General features: G+C 45.0%; 1 protein-coding gene across 1 annotated transcript in view; it reads left to right on the plus strand.

The window, feature by feature from the left end:
- Nucleotides 1-19,469, plus strand: part of LOC137535449 (zinc finger protein 208-like) — a 292,522-nt gene extending 273,053 nt beyond the window's left edge. Inside the window, exon 13 of the mRNA XM_068257277.1 lies at nt 17,896-19,469. Coding sequence (XP_068113378.1) covers nt 17,896-19,198 — 1,303 coding nt within the window. The 3' untranslated portion in view covers nt 19,199-19,469. The remainder of the gene's footprint in view (nt 1-17,895) is intronic.
- The last annotated feature ends 4,579 nt before the right edge of the window (nt 19,470-24,048 follow it).

Here is a 24,048-nt window from a genome sequence, read left to right on the forward strand (position 1 = left end):
GAAGAAGGGAATTCACCCCAGGCTGTGGGTGAATCCCTATAGCCGCAAGGCTCCCTAGGAGAGGGACCTAGGCTTGGTTGCAGGATGCCCTGCTGCTAAGAGGAACAGTCTTGCCCTAACTGGATGTGAGATCCTAGCTCTCTACACCCTGGAACCGGGCTAAAGTAATACAAGTACACAATGCTAGTCTTGGGTGTGAGGTCCGTAGTCACAACACCCCGGAACTAGTCTATAACATAACACAGTCTCCTAGGCTTGGGTGTGAGGTCTGTAGTCACAACACCCTGGAACTAGTCTATAGCATAACATAGCATTGACACAGTATTCTAGGCTTGGATTGAGGTCCGTAGTCACAACACCCTGGAACTAGTCTATAGCATAACATAGCATTGGCACAGTATCCTAGGCTTGGGTGTGAGGTCCGTAGTCACAACACCCTGGAACTAGTCTATAGCATAACATAGCATTGACACAGTATCCTAGGCTTGGGTGTGAGGTCCGTAGTCACAACACCCTAGGAACTAATCTATAGCATAACATAGCATTGACACAGTATCCTAGGCTTGGGTGTGAGGTCTGTAGTCACAACACCCTGGAACTAGTCTATAGCATAACATAGCATTGACACAGTATCCTAGGCTTGGGTGTGAGGTCCGTAGTCACAACACCCTAGGAACTAATCTATAGCATAACATAGCATTGACACAGTATCCTAGGCTTGGGTGTGAGGTCTGTAGTCACAACACCCTGGAACTAGTCTATAGCATAACATAGCATTGACACAGTATCCTAGGCTTGGGTGTGAGGTCCGTAATCACAACACCCTGGAACTAGTCTATAGCATAATATAGCAATGCGAGAATAATCTAGCTCAGTGTGATCTCCCAGGTCCTCCTGGTACAACACACTGTGGGATCTGACTAAGGTCTCTGTGCCAACACATAGCATTCGCAACGGCAGACAACGTTCGACTGAGGGACGAGTGGTTATATAGTGCAGCGCTGATCAGTGCCGCCCAGTCCCCTCCAGCCAATCTGCATACATCCTGGGATCAGCTGACCAAGGGAGTCAGCTGATCCCTCTCCGCTTCCCATAAAGCTTCTGTCTTTCCGCGTGCGCGCATTCCTCAGCCTATGTGCACAAGAAGGCTGTACAACATCAGACACATGTCGCTGCACGTAAACCGCTGGGCCGGACACGGAACTAGCCGCCACGCCGTCAGAGCATGCGACGGCTATTCCGCAATCCTTCACAGGTCCCACGAAACATCCCGCTTTTGGCTGCGGGATGTCCCGGCCGCAGGACTCTGGCCATCACCCAACGGGCCGTGCTGTGAAAAGTAGGTGTGACCACCTGGCATCAACCTTGGATCCCCAGCGTGCTTCCCCATCAGCCCTGCCCTCCCTCCAATCAGTGCGAACAACCCCACCCAGCCTAACCGCACGGATCGCTGAGACAGGGAGGTGGGATTTTTGAATAGCCAATCCATACAGGAGAGCCCTTACTGATGTGAACTGCATCCACTCGCTGGTAAGAGTGGCATAGAAGCTTCACAGCAGCCCGTGTCACCAGCATTGTCCTCAGTGTGTGTTCTCCTGCTGCCCCTCTTGCATCCCCACCATGAAACCTCTCGTGTGTGTGATTTTCACATTCCTTCCCACCCAGTCAGTGTTATCCTCCTCCCCTCCCAGGCAGTGTAACCCTCCTCCCCAACTAGTTTCACCCTCCTCCCTACCTACAGTCACCCTCCTCCCCTTCCAGTCAGTATTACCCTCCTCCCCTCCATTCAGTGTATTCCAAGTGTGAGTGGTAAATTTACTGAATTTTAACAAGTGTGGGGGTAATGTTTGCCGATTTGCTGCACTTCATGTGTCCGGAAGTAATGCTTGCCTCATTATATATGTCGCGGGAATAGTTGGCTGCATTTGACGGAGGTAATGGTTGTTGCACATCATGTGTCGGAGGTAATGGTTCTTGCATTTCATGTACTGGTGGTAACGGTTACTGTGTTACTTGATGGACATAGTCGGCTGCATTTGCTACTTTGGGGTTATTGTTGCAGGATTTGGCATTTTGGGGGCTCAGTATTACTAAATGATATGCTAATAAATAGTATCACGCAGTTTCTGCAGCTTTATCATCTGCACATTAATGATGCAAATCTCCTGTTTCATCACATCATGGCGGAAACGCCTCTTTCTTATGTGTTTGGGGAACGTTGTGTAATTACCCCAGAGGTGCTTAGTGCTATACTGATCTGCAGCTGTTATATGCTCCTACTTTTACTGCCTGATGAAGCAGGGTCACGCCTGTGAAACGCGTTGCACAATAACTGGGAGGGTGTAAATAACATTTTCTGTGACTGTTCAACAGTTCTGTGTGTCTGCTTGGAGGAGGTAAGTCCACCACTACCTCCTCTATACATATATATTTGTAAGATGTTTCGTCCTTTTTATCCTGCTGGCGCCTCTGTTTGTTCTTGTACAATATCTGAGTCCACCCTTGGTGTAGGGGTGTAACTCCTTTTTCTTTATCTACGGAGAGCGACTGCTTAATCCTGAGTGCGGACAGGTCTAATCTCCCCACCTGCCTTTACAGTGGTTACCTTTGTGGCGACCCGGGTGTGTGAGTATTCTTTTACTTACTCTGCATATTCATCCTTTGCCAGTACTTACTACACTATATTGGCTCTCGGTGTCCTCTCTTTGTAATTACCCTTCGGGTCACTTGTCTAACTTTTGGGAGGAAACTCTGGCTAACTGCCTCACTGTTACAGTACAGTTAGGTCCATCCATGTGATGTCATGGTCACACCCATTTTTCGGCATGGAGCGCGCAGCACTAACATAACAAACACCACCGCCAGGCTGCCAGGCAACTTGTATTGCTTAAAAGGAAATAAATATGGCAGCCTCCATATGCCTCTCACTTAAGTTGCTCTTTAAGGCTTTGTGGTTGGTGTCCCCCTCATCTCTTCTATTACACGTGAGCACTTTCCTTGTCATTCTTTATTGCTGCTATTGCACGGTGGACGTTACATTATAGATATTTTTTTCCAGTACACTCCAGGACAGGTACACTTTGAGACTTGGTCCCTCCCAGGAACAGGAAACATCCAAGAACCTCCCTATAAATTTAAAACAGAACCGGAGGTCAGGCAGTAGAGGATGTTTCCTGTTCCAGGAACCATGCCTCTCTAAAAGTGTACAGCTGTTCCGTAGAGCCTGGGGGGCTAGGGGCTAGTTTTGTGCACACAGCTTCTAGCTGCTTCCTGGGGATGGCTGGGTTGTTAAAAAGTGCCTATGTAGCTTACCAAGGTCCCTGCAGCATACTCTGGTTGCCTTGTGGAGAGAGAGCTTGCAGGAGGGTCGCTCCGAAGACGCAGTGTGGCGGTGAACGCTGGATTGTGCGGGCGAAAGCCACGTATCGAGCACTTCTGGTTCGCCGGAAACTACTTTCGGGTCGGATGACATCACCGCCGCGCGCTGAGCTGAAGCGGAACGGCCTGCTAACGTCGCAGCACCACAATCTCCTCGTGGATAATGAAGGAGACACAGGAGCCACCGAAGGTGAGAGCGGCGTGGTGCTGGGATGGGGATCTCTGGCAGGGAGCGGTTCTAGCTGGTAGAACCTCGCCTGCAGATCACTGACCATGGTGGAGTATAACGTGGTCTGCTTGTATAACTATGTGCCAGTAATTGTGTATATCTATGCAGAGCTACAGTTATTGTTGGTATTGATGATGCATAGTTCTAGCCTGCTATTGATGAGTGTATCTCTAGTAGCATTGGGTTTATTGTTGGTATTTTTATGATTTTACACTGATAGCGCACTTCTTGCGTGGATACTATAACGTATGGGCTCACAGTACAGACTGCACTAGTTCATTGTTGAATGCATTGTCTGGATTGGCTTAATGATATAGCAGCTATCTGGAATGGAATTTATTTGCTTAGTTTGCTATTTCTGTTTAATATCACTAGTTTTTACTACAGGAGCATTACATATAGATTTGTTTCTTTTATTTACAGACTAACCCCTGTATGCAGTAAAAAAACTAGTTGCAAGCTGGAAGAAGTTTCTATGCCAGTATTGTTTATCAAAGGCTGTTAAAGAAGATGGTAGTTCTACTAAGGATTTAATCAATTCCTTTAGAAGAGAATTGAAAGATACTTTAAAAAATTTTAAATCCTCTTTATCAGTGCCTGCAGTAATGTCACAGCAGCCTGAACTATCTCAACAGGTTCAGACTCAAACGCTGTCTCAGATTCAAGCTCAAACGCAGTTGCAATTGCAGACTCAGGTGCAATCACAATCTCAGGCAATGGCAGGAGCACCAACCTGTTTCTGAACATGTACATAAGAAAACAACTAAAAGACTAATCGGGTGTTTGAATCAGATGAGGAAGATGAACCATTAAAGAGAATCTGTATTGTTAAAATTGCACAAAAGTAAACATACCAGTGCGTTAGGGGACATCTCCTATTACCCTCTGTCACAATTTCGCTGCTCCTCGCCGCATTAAAAGTGGTTAAAAACAGTTTTAAAAAGTTTGTTTATAAACAAAATGGCCACCAAAACAGGAAGTAGGTTGATGTACAGTATGTCCACACATAGAAAATACATCCATACACAAGCAGGCTTTATACAGCCTTTTGAATCTCAAGAGATCATTTGTGTGTTTCTTTCCCCCTGCAGCTATCTTCCACTGAAGTGTCAGGCTGTTTCTTCCTGCAGAGTGCAGACAGCTCTGCCTGTATGTAATTCATTAGTATGTGAAAGCCCAGCCAGCTCAGAGGACGATTTATCCAGCTTGTAAAAGATGAGAGAAGAGAGAAGCTGCTCTAATCTAAATAATACACAGGCAGTGTGCAGAGAGGGGCCTGGAGGGGGGAGATGCATCACAGAACCACAACACTGAAGAACTTGGCAGCCTTCCAGACACAGGCCGACAAGTCTGACAAGAGAGAGATAAGTTGATTTATTACAGAGATGGAGATAGTAGAACGTGCTGCAGTAAGCCAGAGCACATTAGAATAGATTTTGGAACTTGTAGGATGGAAGAAAACCGGATGAAATTTTTGTTAAGGAGTCTCTTTAAGTGTATATGTTACGGCCAAAACCAGAAATCGGCCAATTCTAGAACTGGCCACTTTGAAGTCCAAAATGCTGGGAATTTCTGACATTGGCCGGCCAGTTCTAGAAACGGCCAAAGTCAGTCGGCCAAAGTCCAAAACGCACAAATCCCAGAGCATCCCGGGTCCTGTCCAGCACCAGGAATGGCACTCGGAACTTCCTCTCTGCTCTGAAAGATACAGCATAATCATCTTTTTCAAGAAAAGCATTTCTTAGTTACAGCTGATACAAATCCTGCAATAAATCTGCAGTGTGTCTACATCCTGCCTTCTTGGGAGCAGATATATTGTTAACATCCTGTGCTTTTAAATTAGCTGCTCTGCTGTGGCAGTCAGGTGACACAGGGGAGAGATCAAATTACAGTGGTGACTAGTCACAGATGGGCGGGGTCTTTGCTAAGCGCTTTGCATGGCTGTGGGTGCTTTGCTGGGAGGCTCTGCATGGCTTGGGGGGGCCGCTTTGCATGGCTGGGGGTGGGCTTTGCTGGGTGCCTTTTAGGCTGGGGTGCTTTGCTAGGCTGGGGTGCTTTTGCTGGGCTGGGGGCATTTCTGGAGGCTGCAGGCGCTACTCAGACCTCCGATCAGGGCAACCAGAGAGGCGGAGAGAGGCAGAGCAACGCGCACGCTACCCGCCCGGACCCATACACTTCATATGCCTCTCTCTGCCTCCCTGGTCCAGTCGCCCTGATCGGAGTTCTAAATAACGGCAGTGGGGGAGGAGCGGTGAGAGGGGCTTCCGGGAGGTGGGGAGAGGAGAGCAGCTGGCAGCGGTGCAGGAAACTTCGGGACTTGGCCGGCCACCTTAAGTCACAATGCGTTCTGGCCGGCCAAAGTCCGCAATGCATGCCTGTTTTCTATATTGGATGAATACACCGGCCAATTCGCGTTCTGACCGGCCAGAACCCGAAGTGGCCAGACTTCGGGTTCTGGCCGTAACATATATAATTCTTCTGCTGAGTCCGATGTTTCTCAAAATGGAAATAGTCAAGCAAGACCATCTTGATTCAAATTTCTCGCTACGGAAACAGAAATTTTATTAGAGGCTATGTATGAGGAATTGCAGCTCAAAAAATCAGAACCGACAGAATTGTCTATTCATGATAAATATATGAAGGAATGGAGTCCACAGAGGAATAAGAGTTCCCATTGCATCAGTCCACAAAAAATATGATTAACAGCCAATGGAAGAACCCTGACAGAACTTTTTATGTCTAGAGGTTTTAAGAGGCGTTTTCCCTTTGCAGAGGAGGACTGTAAATTTTGGGACAAATCACCTAAATTAGACGCAGCCTTTTCTCAGGTTGAGAGAGATGACGAGTTGGCGTTTGAGGACTTAGGTCATTTAAGGCTGCTTACACACCAAGACGTTACAGGCGCACGTTAGTGCGCCTGTAACGCTCCCCCAACGCACAGCAATGTAACACAAGTGGGCTGTTCACACAGCCCACGTTGCGTTACATGTAACGCTGCACGTTCTGTGCAAAGTGCAGCATGCTACGGCGTTAGAGCGGCTATAGCCGCGTTAGACTGTTTGCACATGCGCAGTGGGGGGCGGAGAGGAGGCGGGGAGAGCCAGCTACAGTAGCCGCGCACATGGCTACTTAATATTCACTGCACTGGCGGGCGCTGATTGGCCGGCGGGACCACGTGATGCGGAGTGTCTCGCTCCGCATCACGTGGTCCCGCTGGCCATTCAGCGCCACTCTGGGAGACATTATAGGACTCGAGCCGCCTAACGTGGCTCACTCTACCGTCGGCTCTTGCAGCACCATACGTTGTGTTAGGTGCACGTTATGCGACCTTAACGTGGCACCTAATGCAACGTCTTGGTGTGCAAGAAGCCTAAAGGATCAGTCTGACAAGAAAATTGAGTTTGCACTTAAGAAATTGTGGCCTGCAATCTGTACGAACTTTAGGCCTGCTACTGCAATTACCTGTGTTATTAGAGTTCTGCATCTATGGATGTCTCAGTTACATGATAATATAGTTAATAATACTCTAAAGGATCAATGACTAAACTCTATGAATGTGATGGACAAGGCAGTAGCCTACATTACTGACACAATATCAGAATCGGTAAGAATCACAGCTAGAGCAGCAGGTATTGCTAGTGTAGCTGGACCAAATCTTTGGTTAAAAACCTGGCATGGTAGTATGTCATCGAAAAATAGTCGTATCTATGCCAGTAGCTGGTGATACGCTGTTCGGACCAGAATTAGAGCAAATTTTACAATGTACAGCTGACAAAAAAAATCGTTTCCCAAAAAGAAATCACAAATACAAGAAAAAATTATTTTTTTCGTAAAAACCAACTAGATAATAAAACAAAGTTTCAAGCCAAAAAAAGAGAAACTGGCCCTTGGTGGCTGATGGTGTAATGGTTAAGGGCTCTGCCTCTGACACAGGAGACCAGGGTTCGAATCTCGGCTCTGCCTGTTCAGTAAGAGACCTTTGGCAAGTCTCCCTAACACTGCTACTGCCTATAGAGCGCGCCCTAGTGGTTGCTGCTCTGGCACTTTGAGTCCGCCAGGAGAAAAGCGCGATATAAATGTTATTTGTCTTGTCTTGTCTTTAGCAAAGGTCAGAAGAAGCAGGATTCAACAGTTAACCTGCTGGGCGGTCTGGACGAGCTCAGCTCGTCCATCACCGCCGGAGGCTGCCGCTCAGGCCCTGCTGGGCCGATTTGGCTCAAATAAAAAGCAGCACACACAGCCGGCACTTTGCCAGCCGCGTGTGCTGCATGATCGCCGCCGCTCTGCGGCGATCCGCCGCGAGCAGCGGCGAAAGAGGGTCCCCCCAGCCGCCTGAGCCCAGCGTAGCCGGAACAAAAAGTTCCGGCCAGCGCTAAGGGCTGGATCGGAGGCGGCTGACGTCAGGACGTCGGCTGACATCGATGACGTCACTCCGCTCGTCGCTATGGCGACGATGTAAGCAAAACAAGGAAAGCCGCTCATTGCGGCCTTCCTTGTTTATTCTGGGCGCCGGAGGCGATCGGAAGAACGCCTCCGGAGCGCCCTCTAGTGGGCTTTCATGCAGCCAACTTTAAGTTGGCTGCATGAAATAGTTTTTTTTTTTATTAAAAAAAAACCCTCCCGCAGCCTGCCTGGCGATCTTAATAGAACGCCAGGCAGGTAAAAAATCCTGCAACCCAATCAAAACAATGACATAATTCCGGTGGGGGGAAGGCTGGGCTACTTCCTATCACACTGGAAAGAAATGTCAGAAAGCCTGTTTATTGTCAATACAATCAAAGATGGTTACCACATAGTATTCCAGAAGGTACAGGTAACCCAAAATGTGGTATCCTCAATACATCAGGAGGCCCTAGAGTTTATAATTCAGGATATGTTGGAGAGGAAGGTTGTGTCGGTGGTGCCAGTGGATCAAAGGAGGAAAGGTTTTTATTCAAAAATCTTTCTCGTTCTGAAACCGTCGGGAAAATTCAGATTGATTCTCAATCTAAAACCTATCAATCCTTTCATAAAGTACGAAAAGTTTCGCATGGAGTCGATTCACTCTATCAGGAATCTACTGATTCCAGAAGGGTTCATGCTCAGTATAGATGTAAAGGATGCGTACTGGCAGATACCGATAGAACTAAAATCTCAAACATTTCTGAGGTTCGCTGTCCAAACGGAAGACGGGATTCAACCTCTACAATTCCGTTGCCTCCCGTTTGGGATTACTTCTGCTCCAAGGATCTTTACCAAGGTCATGGCAGAAGTAGTAGCAGTCTTACACAAGAAGGGTGTGTTAATAATTCCCTATCTAGACGATCTATTAATTACTGCAAAATCAAGGGAAAACTTGGTAAAGCGCAGGGAAATGGCGTTACAAGAACTACAGTTAGCCGGTTGGTTACTCAGCGAAGAAAAATCGCAACTACAGCCAACTCAGAAAATCCAATTTTTCGGATTTATCATAAATTCGATAAGCCAAAAATTGTATCTACCAAAAGAAAAGATTCAAAAAAATGATTAACGAAATAAATCAGTTTGTGGTGCTACAATGATATCTCTGAGACAGATCATGAGATTGCTTGGCCTTCTGACATCGTCAGCACCGGCAGTACAGTGGGCAATGATACATGTCAGAGTGATGCAAGCTTAGCTATTAAACAACTGGGACAGAAAGCCACAGTCTCTAGACCAATCGATAAGGGTAACAGACGAAGTAAAAAGAGATCTGCTGTGGTGGTCTGTAGAGAACAACTTATCTGTAGGGAAACTATGGAGGTTTCCGATACAAAAAGTATTGACCACAGATGCTGCGAGTGCAACCGGTTAGGGGGCACATGTGGACTCATTTCAGACCCAGGGAATCTGGGATCAATCGATGGCCAACCACTCATCCAATTTCAGAGAGTTATTGGCAGTGAAGATGGCAATCCTCAGCACGATGCACATATTACAGGCCAATCATGTGCAGATTCAAACGGACAATTCCACGGTAGTGGCCTATATCAATCGCCAAAGGGGAACAAAATCGAAAATACTTTTACATCTGGCACTAGAGATTTTAAAGATAGCGGTAATAAATTTCCTATCCCTAACAGCAGTGCATTTGAAGGGGATATTGAATGTTCTAGCCGATCAGTTAAGTCGTCAACAGATCTCCAACACGGAGTGGAGTTTGAACAACAGAATATTCGATCAGCTGGTGGCCAGATGGGGTTGCCCCCATATAGACCTATTTGCGAACAGAATAAACAAAAAGTGCAGCCAATTTTACTCTCTGAATGTGATGGACAATCCATTAGGTATAGATGCTCTGTCCCAGGACTGGAACAAAACGTTAATGTATGCATTTCTGCCACTAAATCTAATGTCTTTAATTCTACAGAAACTTTTGAAATCAACCGGCACAATGATACTAATTGCGCCGGATTGGCCCAGAAGATCATGGTACCCTTTACTACTGGCTCTTTCAGTGGAACCTCCATGGAGATTACCAGTAACAAAAGACATGATCCTTATACAGGGGCAGCCAGTTCAACAAGCAGCTACATGGAAACTAACAGCTTGGTTACTGAGGAGGCAGTCCTTAAAGAGACTCCGTAACAAAATAACAAAAATTTTAGCAGTATTTCTCATATTCTACAAGTTCCTAAAGCTGTTCCATTGTGCTCTGGCTTACTGCAGCACTTTCTACTTGCACGGTCTTTGTAATAAATCAACTTATCTTTCCCCTGTCGGACTTGTCGGCTGTGTCTGGAAGGCTGCCAACTCTTCAGTAATGTGAACATGTTAACTCCTTCCAAGCCCCTCCAGTGCTCCTGTGATTATTCCTCACAATGTCCCTGCTCTCACTGTCAGCTTGTCTGCTATCTGTGAGGCTGATAAACACAGACTGATAAACTGAACAAAGAATAGCTGGCTGATGAGGAAGCTGCCTGTCAGGCTGACACGAGTGCAGACCCGAGACTACAGGCTCTAAAGACACAGCTTGTCATGCTTCATTGACACAGCTCTTTCAAAACTTGCACATAACCTCTGGAGACTGAATTCAATGTGTAACCCACTGAATTCTCTGTGTACTCACTGTGTATTAACTGAGTTCACTGCTCTGCTGATGTACTTCCTGTTTTGGTGGCCATCTTTTCTGTTTACAAAACAGTTTATAAAACAGTTTTTTTACCCTCTTTATTGCAGCGGAGAGCAGCAAAAATATTACAGAGGGGGCTAGGAGATGACCCCAAACAGGCAGGGATGTTTGTTTATATTTCATTTTGTGAATACAGATTCTCTTTAAAACTAAAGGGCTGTCTACAAGAGTAATTACAACCCTGTTAAATAGCAGGAAACATAATACTAGATTGATCTATCAGAAATACTGGAAAACTTCTAATTTATAGTTACAAACGTCAAATTTTAAGCAAGATTAAAGTCCAGATAGCAGCCTTATCGTTTTTTTTTATTCGCTAAAAAATTAGCGATGGATCCGCTAATTGTGCGCTTCGTTAAGTCGATTGAGAGAAGTAAGCCAGTTTTGGTTAAAAATTTTCCCAGATGGGATTTACCTTTTGTTTTGCAAGCTCTGTCGTCAGATTATTTTGTAGATAATGATTCGTTACATTTATCTACGTTAAAAACTGTGTTTCTGGTAGCCATCACCTCCGCTAGGCGAGTTAGTGAATTGCATGCATTATCCTGTAAGCAGCCATTTTGTTCTTTCTACAGTGATAGGGTTGTATTAAGTACAAGTCTGGAATTCCTTCCTAAAGTTGGTGACATTTACCATAGGACTCAGGAAATAATATTACCATCGTTCTATAATGAACCTAAAACAGCAGAAGAAACAAAGTGGCACAGACTGGATGTTAAAGTGAATCTGTTAGCTTACTTAGACAAAGTGAAAGATTTTAGTAAAACAGAATCTTTATTTGTGAACTTTTCAGGTAAACATAAGGGTGTTAGAGCCTCAAGTAAAACCATAGCTAGATGGATCAAATATTGTATAAGGGAAGCTTATAAATCTGTGGATAAGGATCCTCCTTTATATTTAAGAGCTTATTCTACATGGGCAGCTGCAACGACATGGGCCTACAGGCAAGGAATATCGTCTATGGACATCTGTAAAGCTGCAACGTGGAAGAGTCTCAACACCTTCATGAAGCACTACAGACTTGATCAACTCTCTGCAAAAGATCAAAGATTTGGGAGAACTGTCCTGGAGGCAGTAAAACCCGCCCTAAGGTGTGTAAACGTATTTACTTGTTTATCATCTCAAAGTGTACCTGTCCTGGAGTATACTGGAAAAACCACATGTTAGCTTACCTGCTAACGGTATTTTTAGTCACTCCAGGACAGGTAGGGGTACCCACCCATTTTATATGTAATAATATATCTGTACGGCATAAGTCTATTATGTTTATATGCTTATGATATTTAAACGGAATTGTAATGTTTTATTTATATTCATAAATAAGCATAAGGTTAGCTTTTTACTTCCTGTTACTTGTCATTATACTGCCTGACCACCGGTTCCGTTTGAAATTTATAGGGAGGTTCTTGGATGTTTCCTGTTCCTGGGAGGGACCAAGTCTCAAAGTGTACCTGTCCTGGAGTGACACTCTCTATATCTTATTTATTTAAATGAATGATTTAACCAATATGGTGCTGGTCCGATCCTTCTGTTTCCTATATCCAGTACACTATCCAGCCGCTGCTCCTAGTGCAGATTTCATTTAATATGGAGCTGAACTCTTGCACAGGACAGGAGGAAAACAGAGAGAAATGCACCCTGTATGTATTAAGAGAGTTTAGCCTGTCTAACTCCCCCTCATCTGTGACTAATCACAGGTTGTAATTTGATCTCTCAGCTGTGTCAGCTCATGAATCTTCTCTGCACGGCAGAGCAGCTAATTTGTAAACACAGGATGTTATCAATATGTCGGCTTCCATGAAAGCAGGATGTTGGCACAATGCAGATTTATTGCAGGATTTGTATCAGCTGTAACAAATAAAAGGACCACTTGTAGTGAGAAGAATATGGGGGCTGCCATGTTTATTTCCTGTTAAGCAATACCAGTTGCCTGGCAGCCCTGCTGATCTATTTAGCTGCAGATTCTGACTATAATGTCGGAAACACCTGATCTGCTGCATGCTTGTTCAGTGTCTGGGGCTAGAAGTATTAGAGGCAGAGGATCAGCAGGATGCCAGGCAACTGGTATTGTGTAACAGGAAATAAATATGGCAGCCTCCATATCCCTCTCGCTTCATTCATGCACTTCACAAAGGCCTGTGTGCCGAAACATTCTGCTTTTATACTGTGATATAATAATAATTTGAGCTTTTATAGCCTTTAAATCCAGATCTAGACTCGGTTGTTCTTGATTTTATGTATGTTTCCTGCACCTTTTCAGGGCCCGGGTGCTGAGTGGGCAACTCACTAGTGTTTTCAATTTATGCTGCGGTTGAGCAATTGGACAAATGTATCAATTCCCCACCCCAGTAATGCCATTTCTCCCCCAGTATAGCCATGCCCCCTCCCTCCTGTGCCCCACAGCATTGCCATTATCCTCCAGTATGTAATGTCCCTCACCCCAGTAATGCCATTTCTCCCCCAGTATAGCCATGCCCCCCTGTGTCCTCCAGCATTGCCATTATCCTCCAGTATGTAATGTCCCCACCCCAGTAATGTCATTTCTTTCCCAGTATAGCCATACCCCCTGTGTCCCCCAGCATTCCCATTATCCTCCAGTATGTAATGTCCCCCCCATCCCAGCAATGCCATTTCTCCCCCAGTATAGCTATGTCCCCCCTGTGTCCCCCAGCATTGCCATTATCCTCCAGTATGTAATGTCCCCCACCCCAGTAATGCCATTTCTTTCCCAGTATAGCCATGTCCCCCCTGTGTCCCCCAGCATTGCCATTATCCTCCAGTATGTAATGTCCCCCACCCCAGTAATGCCATTTCTCCCCCAGTATAGCCATGTCCTCCTGTGTCCCCCAGCATTGCCATTATCCTCCAGTGTGTAATGTCCCCCCACCCCAGTAATGCCATTTCTCCCCAGTATAGCCATGTCCCCCTGTGTCCCCCAGCATTGCCATTATCCTCCAGTATGTAATGTCCCCCACCCCAGTAATGCCATTTCTCCCCCAGTATAGCCATGTCCCCCCTGTGTCCCCCAGCATTCCCATTATCCTCCAGTATGTAATGTCCCCCCCATCCCAGCAATGCCATTTCTCCCCCAGTATAGCTATGTCCCCCCTGTGTCCCCCAGCATTGCCATTATCCTCCAGTATGTAATGTCCCCCACCCCAGTAATGCCATTTCTTTCCCAGTATAGCCATGCCCCCCTGTGTCCCCCAGCATTGCCATTATCCTCCAGTATGTAATGTCCCCCACCCCAGTAATGCCATTTCTCCCCCAGTATAGCCATGTCCCCCCTGTGTCCCCCAGCATTGCCATTATCCTCCAGTATGTAATGTCCCCCCCATCCCAGCAATGCCATTTCTCCCCCAGTATAGCTATGTCCCCCCTGTGCCCCCCAGAATTCCCATTATCCTCCAGTATGTAATGTCCCCCACCCCAGTAATGCCATTTCTTTCCCAGTATAGCCATGCCCCCCTGTGTCCCCCAGCATTGCCATTATCCTCCAGTATGTAATGTCCCCCACCCCAGTAATGCCATTTCTCCCCCAGTATAGCCATGTCCCCCCTGTGTCCCCCAGCATTGCCATTATCCTCCAGTATGTAATGTCCCCCCATCCCAGCAATGCCATTTCTCCCCCAGTATAGCTATGTCCCCCCTGTGCCCCCCAGCATTGCCATTATCCTCCAGTATGTAATGTCCCCCACCCCAGTAATGCCATTTCTTTCCCAGTATAGCCATGTCCCTTTGTGTCCCCCAGCATTGCCATTATCCTCCAGTACGTAATGTCCCCCACCCCAGTAATGCCATTTCTCCCCCAGTATAGCCATGTCCCCCCTGTGTCCCCAGCATTGCCATTATTCTCCAGTATGTAATGTCCCCCACCCCAGTAATGCCATTTCTCCCCCAGTATAGCCATGCCCACACTTCAGAATTGCTCCCTTCCCCCACCTCCATGCAAAGTAGTAAAAGGAAGGATTTACATTGGTTTATAGCTAGCTGTCACAGTGTGCTCCAGTCCTCTGCTCCCATTAGCCTCAGTCTCTGCCTCTCCTCATATCCTCATCCATCTACCACTACCAGCACTGCTGTAACATCACAGGAATGGTAGCAGTGGGAGGGGGATGTGAGGAGAGAAGGCCAGCTGGAGAGGAGGCAGAGGGAGGACAGGACTGCAGCACGCTGTGAGTATAGTGCACAGGTAGCTATAAGCCAGCTTATTCTGCTTTCCTGCAATACTCTGCATGGCCCCATCTCCCACAAGTGACAGCAATGGGGAGTGCTGAGGGGAGGGGGGTCCTGTATTGGTAGTTTCACCACTGACAGCTGTATAACCTAGATTATTCTTCCCTTATTATCTATCCAAAGGCATCAGCATCCTGTACAGATCACACGACCACATCACTGAGGATGGACGAGGACCAGAGTCACATGACTGAGAGGATATTCAACCTCACCCTGGAGATCATCTGTCTGCTGACTGGAGAGGTGAGGAGAATTCCTGGAGGTCACATGATATAACTCTTTTTCTATTCATAAAACACACCTGACCAGAGAGCTGAGGAGGATTCTGGGAAATCATGTGACGTTAGTGTTGATCTTTCCATACAGAAATTTCCTCCAGTGAAGTCTGGTGATCATGTGACCATCACGGTGCCCCCACCTCACTTCCTGATATTTGAGGGACGCAACAAGCACAAGATTCTGGAAATCACCAGGAAAATGATTGAGCTGCTGACAGGAGAGGTGAGCAGTGCTGGCAATTATGGGACAATATCCAGTAACAGCAAGGGGGTATCAGGATAATGACTGTTTTATTCTGTGTGTCAGGTACCTATGAGATGTCAGGATGTCACCGTCTATTTCTCCATGGAGGAGTGGCAGTATATAGAAGGACACCAGGACCTCTACAAGAACGCCATGATGGAGAATCAGCTGCCCCTCATATCACCAGGTAAGAGGAGATTCTTATTTTTTTGTAATGGAGAAAGCAGCGCTTGGGGTCCTCCTAGATCCCCCTCATTTGATAAACACAAACCGACAATGACCTCAATTCACTAAGGGCTGTTTAGCAAAAAAAAAAAAAAGGTTGGGGAAATCACACATTCTGTATTGTAGACTTTGTTTTCCAAGTGCACCAGATTGTCACACATGCGGTAATGGGTAATTTACTGAGAAATGTTGCTTCAGTTCAGTAAGACCTGCTCGGTAATGCAGAAGTCTCACAGCTGTGGAGGAGGTCTCTGCAGCAAGCTGAGGTTCTCTCCTACAAGTGTCTGCATAACCCATTCCTGTGTGACAGCTTACTAGAGAGTAAAGGGCTTCCTGCATCCCTTTAGATGTGTATACATGTCTAAACCGCTGGCAACAAAAGTGAGGAAACCCCTAAGTGAAAAATTTCAAAATTCTACTCTATTAGACATTTCAGGGCCCAATCCAATTCACCTTTTTCCCTAAGTTTTCTCCTTGGTGATATTTTCATATCTTATCAATAAATGGCCTTTTAAGCCACCTGCAAGCAACAAAAAATCTTACTAAGATTATAAATGTGACAGTTTGGATGTTTGTTACTCGATCACACAAAACTGGCTGATCGGATTTGAATGAAATTTGTCCCACACATAGTACATCACCTGGAATAACATATAGGAGACTTTTTATCCCCATAACCAGAAAGTGGGCGGAGACAAATACAAATTTCACTGGGAAAATGTAAACTGCAGCCATTCCTACACTGCTAATGGCAGGCTTCTCAAACTTTGCACAGTTGGTTACTGGGTGACTGGGATTAATATTCAGAAAAGTGGCTGGAGCCTACAAGAGCCAATCAAAATTCACCTATTTATTTTCAAGGGGAATATTTACTTGCTGCCATTTTTGGACAGTTAATGGCACAAGCCTCAAGCCTGGTCCAGTTGGTCATTAGGTGACTGGGGTTCAAATTCAGAACAGGAGTGGAGCCACAAACAGCCAATCAGATTTGTTTCATTTCACTGCAAATTATTGATTCCAAAGACCACAAAGCTCACAAACTTGGTCATTGAGTAATTGTGTGTTAGGGTAAAAAAAGTGGGTGCAGTCAACACCAGCTAAATACATACCTGGGCAACACCGGGCCATCAGCTAGTTAAAAATAATTTTACAGTACTTTTTCATTTGCAGAGTGTTGAGAAGTTATTTTAAACAGAACATGGAAAATGATGTCCTAGGAGAGAACTTAGAAGAGGAAGGGAATTGTTTCCGGCCCTTTCCCTCCCTGAGGTCATGTGACTGGTTAGTGTTACAAGGTCTCAGGTGTGAATGGAGAGCAGGTGTGGTACATTTGGTGTTATCGCTCTCACACTCCCTCACACTGGTCACTGGAAGCTCAGCATGGCTCCTCATGGCAGAGAACTTATGGCAGGGAACTCTCTGAGGAGCTTAAAATAAGAATTGCTGCTCTACATAAAGATGGCCTAGGCTATAAGAATATTGCCAACACTGTTACACTGAGCTGCAGCATGGCAGCCAAGACCATACAGAGGTTTCATAGGACAGGTTCCACTCAGAATAGGCCACAGAAACTGAATAAACATGCTCAGTATCATACACAGAGAGGGAGAAAGAGAGACACACACACCAAGGGTATATTTTATGACTATGGACATTGTAGATTCACACTGAAGGCATCCAAACTATGAATTAACACATGTGGAAGTATAGTACTTAACCAAAATAGTGTGAAACACCCCCGCACCGGTACGTGTTTAGTCTCTTCTTATGGACTGTTAGGTGATGATGTAACACACAGCCTACTTGTCTGCACATTGCCAAATAAAGGAAGTTGTACAGCAGTGCCGACCATCCTCTTTCCTCTCACCCCTAATGATAATTGTTCCTCCCCTCAGAATTCTCTAACAGGAAGTGATGTTTCTCTATTTGCAGGGCGGAGTCCCGGCATCAGGAACCTCTCAGAGACTCGTCTCTCTGTATCCACAGACTGTACAACGGATGGTGATGTCACTGGACAAGAGTCTCCTGCAGATATCCTGGTTACACCAAATATTCCCTCAGACTCCCCTCACCTGTCTAACCCTGAGGGGCCTCATACCCAGCACAGGTCTCCCCCTGCTGGAGGGTCTTATTCCTGTTCCACGTGTGGGAAATGTTATGCATGGAAATCAAGTCTTGTCACACATGAGAGATCTCATACTGGTGAGCAGCCCTATTCATGTGCTGAGTGTGGGAAAAAGTTTGCACAGAAATCACATCTTGTCAGACATGAGAAATCTCACACTGGTGAGAAGCCCTATTCATGTGCTGAGTGTGGGAAATGTTATGGGAATAAATCACTGCTTGTCAGACATGAGAGATCTCACACTGGTGAGAAGCCCTATTCATGTGCTGAGTGTGGGAAAAAGTTTGCACAGAAATCACATCTTGTCACACATGAGAAATCTCACACTGGTGAGAAGCCCTATTCATGTGCTGAGTGTGGGAAATGTTATGGGCAGAAATCACATCTTGTCACACATGAGAAATCTCACACTGGTGAGAAGCCCTATTCATGTGCTGAGTGTGGGAAATGTTATGGGCAGAAATCACATCTTGTCACACATGAGAAATCTCACACTGGTGAGAAGCCCTATTCATGTGCTGAGTGTGGGAAATGTTATGGGAATAAATCACTGCTTGTCAGACATGAGAGATCTCACACTGGTGAGAAGCCCTATTCATGTGCTGAGTGTGGGAAAAAGTTTGTACAGAAATCAGATCTTGTCACACATGAGACATCTCACACTGGTGAGAAGCCCTATTCATGTGCTGAGTGTGGGAAATGTTATGGGCATAAATCACTGCTTGTCAGACATGAGAGATCTCACACTGGTGAGAAGCCCTATTCATGTGCTGAGTGTGGGAAATGTTATGGGCAGAAATCACAGCTTGTCACACATGAGAGATCTCACACTGGTGAGAAGCCCTATTCATGTGCTGAGTGTGGGAAATGTTATGGGCAGAAATCACAGCTTGTCACACATGAGAGATCTCACACTGGTGAGAAGCCCTATTCATGTGCTGAGTGTGGGAAATGTTATGGGCAGAAATCACAGCTTGTCACACATGAGAGATCTCACACTGGTGAGAAGCCCTATTCATGTGCTGAGTGTGGGAAATGTTATGGGCAGAAATCACAGCTTGTCACACATGAGAGATCTCACACTGGTGAGAAGCCCTATTCATGTGCTGAGTGTGGGAAATGTTATGGATATAAATCACTGCTTGTCAGACATGAGAGATCTCACACTGGTGAGAAGCCCTATTCATGTTCTGAGTGTGGGAAATGTTATGGGAATAAATCACTGCTTGTCAGACATGAGAGATCTCACACTGGTGAGAAGCCCTATTCATGTGCTGAGTGTGGGAAATGTTATGGGAATAAATCACAGCTTGTCAGGCATGAGAGATCTCACACTGGTGAGAAGCAGTAATTCATGTGCTGAGTATGGGAAATGTTTTGCACAGAAAACAGAGCTTGTTTTACGCCTCGTTCTCATTGCGTTCCGTTAGCGGTTTAGTTTTGCATTTTGTGATGCGTTTTTTTTCTTCCTGGTGCTTGGGTGGGCGGTGCTTTTTTTGGATCGCGTTTTGTAAGTGTTTGTTTGGTGGGGCGTTATATTTTCCAGCTATATTTCGGCTGAATTTAAAGAGACTCCGTAACAAAAATTTCATCCGGTTTTCTTCCATCCTACAAGTTCCAAAAGCTATTCTAATGTGCTCTGGCTTACTGCAGCACGTTCTACTATCTCCATCTCTGTAATAAATCAGCTTATCTCTCTCTTGTCAGACTTGTCGGCCCGTGTCTGGAAGGCTGCCAAGTTCTTCAGTGTTGTGGTTCTGTGATGCATCTCCCCCCTCCAGGCCCCTCTCTGCACACTGCCTGTGTGTTATTTAGATTAGTGCAGCTTCTCTCTGCTCTATTATCTTTTACAAGCTGAATAAATCCTCCTCTGAGCTGGCTGGGCTTTCACATACTGAGGAATTACATACAGGCAGAGCTGTCTGCACTCTGCAGGAAGAAACAGCCTGACATTTCAGTGGAAGATAGCTGCAGGGGGAAAGAAACACACAAATGATCTCTTGAGATTAAAAAGTAAGGCTGTATACAGCCTGCTTGTGTATGGATGTATTTTCTATGTGTGGACATACTGTACATCAATCTACTTCCTGTTTTGGTGGCCATTTTGTTTGTTTACAAACACACTGTTTAAAACTGTTTTTAACCACTTTTAATGCGGCGAGGAGCGGCGAAATTGTGTCAGAGGGTAATAGGAGATGTCCCCTAACGCACTGGTATGTTTACTTTTGTGCGATTTTAACAATACAGATTCTCTTTAAAGAGCCCTTGTTCTAAATTTTAAATTGACATAATAAAATATGTAATGAGTGTAATGGACGGGATATATAAGGGGAGTGTTACCTGCAATGCTTTGTGGGTTGCAGATAACAGACTAGCCATGGTGGAAGAGTTGTTGTTCTAGTTGGGTCTTTTATTGCTTTGAAGGGCAAGGCCCATTCCTCCTCGCTCCTGGCTGCATCCCAGAATTTCTGTCAGTACTTGACACAATAATGATCCCCCCCTCCCCCCCCAAAATAAACATTACACTTTGTGTACAAATAAAGGCCACAGTACACAAAATAACATATGTTGCTTCCACATGGCACACTTAAATGTTTCTAATTGTAAAAAAATCTTTTGTACATGGTCTTCATATTGTTGGGTAAACATTTTTAGTTACATAGTTACATAGTTACATAGTTATTTTGGTTGAAAAAAGACATACGTCCATCGAGTTCAACCAGTGTAAAGTACAACACCAGCCTGCTCCCTCACATATCCCTGTTGATCCAGAGGAAGGCGAAAAAACCCTTACAAGGCATGGTCCAATTAGCCCCTAAAGGGAAAAATTCCTTCCCGACTCCAGATGGCAATCAGATAAAATCCCTGGATCAACATCATTAGGCATTACCTAGTAATTGTAGCCATGGATGTCTTGCAACGCAAGGAAAGCATCTAAGCCCCCTTTAAATGCAGGTATAGAGTTTGCCATAACGACTTCCTGTGGCAATGCATTCCACATCTTAATCACTCTAACTGTAAAGAACCCTTTCCTAAATAAATGGCTAAAACGTTTTTCCTCCATGCGCAGATCATGTCCTCTAGTCCTTTGAGAAGGCCTAGGGACAAAAAGCTCATCCGCCAAGCTATTATATTGCCCTCTGATGTATTTATACATGTTAATTAGATCCCCTCTAAGGCGTCTTTTCTCTAGACTAAATAAACCCAGTTTATCTAACCTTTCTTGATAAGTGAGACCTTCCATCCCACGTATCAATTTTGTTGCTCGTCTCTGCACCTGCTCTAAAACTGCAATATCTTTTTTGTAATGTGGTGCCCAGAACTGAATTCCATATTCCAGATGTGGCCTTACTAGAGAGTTAAACAGGGGCAATATTATGCTAGCATCTCGAGTTTTTATTTCCCTTTTAATGCATCCCAAAATTTTGTTAGCTTTAGCTGCAGCTGCTTGGCATTGAGTACGATTATTTAACTTGTTGTCAAGGAGTACTCCTAAGTCCTTCTCCAAGTTTGATGTCCCCAACTGTATCCCATTTATTTTGTATGGTGCTAGACCATTAGTACGTCCAAAATGCATGACCTTACATTTGCCTACATTGAATTTCATCTGCCATGTATGTGCCCATATAGCCATCCTATCCAGATCCTGTTGCAATATGACACTATCTTCCTGAGAGTTGATGATTCTGCACAATTTTGTATCATCTGCAAAAATAGCAACATTGCTCACTACTGCATCTACTAGGTCATTAATAAATAAATTGAAGAGCACTGGACCCAGAACAGACCCCTGTGGGACCCCACTGCTAACAGTCTCCCATTTTGAGTACGATCCATTGACCACAACTCTTTGTTTTCTGTCCATTAGCCATTTCCCTATCCATGAACACAGACTCTTCCCCAGTCCTTGCATCCTCAACTTTTGCACCAGACTTTTGTGGGGAACAGTGTCGAAGGCCTTTGCAAAGTCCAAGTATATCACATCTACAGCATTTCCAATATCCATATTAGCATTCACTACCTCATAAAAGCTGAGCATGTTAGTCAAACAGGACCTGTCTTTAGTAAACCCATGTTGATGCTGAGAAATAAGATTATTTTCTACTATAAAGTCATGTATAGTATCTCTTAGTAACCCCTCAAATAGTTTGCATACAACTGATGTTAAGCTTACAGGTCTATAATTTCCTGGATCAGATTTTTTGCCCTTCTTAAATAATGGGAAAACGTGGGCTGTACGCCAATCCACTGGGACTCTGCCAGTTGCAAGAGAGTCACAAAAGATAAGATAAAGGGGTTTATCTATAACTGAACTTAATTCCCTTAGGACCCGAGGATGCATGCCATCCGGGCCAGGTGCCTTGTCTATTTTTAATTTATTTAGTCTTGCCTTCACTTCTTTCTGCGTTAAGTATTTAATATTACAGTTAGAAGATTGAGACTCTTCCGCCTCTGTAGTTTGCAACAGTGCTGTTTCTTTTGTGAAGACAGAAGCAAAGAAAGCATTTAATAACTTTGCCTTACCTTGGTCATCCACCATTGAGTTCCCACCCTCATCCTTTAGGAGTCCTATACAGTCAACCTTTCTTTTTTTAGAGTTAATGTACTTGTAAAACTTTTTTGGGTTAGATTTGATATCCTTAGCGATTTGTTTTTCAGCTTCAATCTTTGCCTGCCTAATTTCTTTTTTACAATTTTTATTGCACTCCTTATAATTGCTTAGTGCAGCCTCGGGCCTACACGTTTAGAGACTACTACTCTCTCTCTGCTGCCTACATGTCCTACACAACCACTGTTATTACTCTTAATGTAATTTGAAACTAACAATATGTGCCCTGTGCTTTAAAATAGGGCCTGTTGCACTATTGTGCTTCAACAAAATAAACCTAACCCTTTACTAACAAACCTTAGTGACCATTGTGCTTGTGTTAGGAGGCCACATTACATTTCACTCTTCAAACTCAAATTTACACACGCTCCTTGCCTCACTCTCAGACTCATTTTCCAGTATGTCTGTTCTGTGCACTGCCTTGCCCACTTAGACCGTGAAGAGTGTTGTGTCAGGAGAGGAGTCTAGGGGACTTGCTGGTCTTTTACACATAGCTGCTGCTGCTATGGGTGGATAGTATGGGTGTGGATACCTTAGAGAATATGTGGGATAAGTTGGTACAGAGTACTTTGGATGGTCATATCTAGGTTGACTATGAGAAGATGGCTGTAGTTGGGGTTTGGGATGGAGCATGAGGATTACCCATATGATTTTGCCTATAGTAGGATGTGTCTTGCGGGTCTTTAGGTGGATGTGGTGTGACATATTCCTCAAGCTCCCCAATTATAGCACGTTGGACACACACAGCCTTTTGGTATTTTGCTGAAAGAGGGAGCTGAACTGAGGAGAAACTGGGCGCTGGGGTCATGCAAGTAGGCTCTTTCTTCATCACATTTATCCATATGGAGGAGTGCCCTCTCCATGGCTGATAGTATTTTATGATCAAGTTCTGCCCTTGTCATTCCTCTACCTGCTCTTCTTAACTCAAAGGGTTGGGTGGACCTATATGTCACATTAGGTGTAAATGGGGAAGTATAACTCGTGGATGGACTCTCTGGGGAGTGCATAGGGATCTTCTCCTCCTCCTCTTCTTGCACACATGTAACACCACTATCCACTGATGATGGCTCAGTTATGTCCACATCGGTTCTGGTAGTTTGTGTGGGATCTTCATCAGGTAGATTGTCTTCTGCACTGTTAAGAAAGGAGAATAATAATCCACCTCCCCTTATTCTTGAAATGTCTCAGTTCCAATACTTACAGGGCAGCCCAAGAATGTGGCTTCATAAGGTTCAGAAAGGCAGCATATCTGAATGTTCTGCGGTGTTTGGCCCCTGGAACACTTTCCTGGTAAAGGTTATGTGCCATCAAATCACGTTTGTAGTTCTCCAGAATAGATCTCCATAATGCTTTCAACTGGTCAACTGCAAAGACAAAATACAAAACGCTTTGTTATTTGTTTCCAATTATAAAGGCATTACAACAGGCCACATGTGTGCGCCTAGACATGTGTAATAGAACTAGTGCAAATCTAGTGTAGCAAACACAGTGTTGTATAACTGCTGAACACATCTGTCTGGAGATGCCACTGATCCAAATTCCCATCCCTGACCCCGGCCCTCGGCCCAACCCCCAGTCACAGGACTTCCCAT

This window comes from Hyperolius riggenbachi, chromosome 10 (assembly GCF_040937935.1).
Source record: "Hyperolius riggenbachi isolate aHypRig1 chromosome 10, aHypRig1.pri, whole genome shotgun sequence".
Taxonomy (NCBI): domain Eukaryota; kingdom Metazoa; phylum Chordata; class Amphibia; order Anura; family Hyperoliidae; genus Hyperolius; species Hyperolius riggenbachi.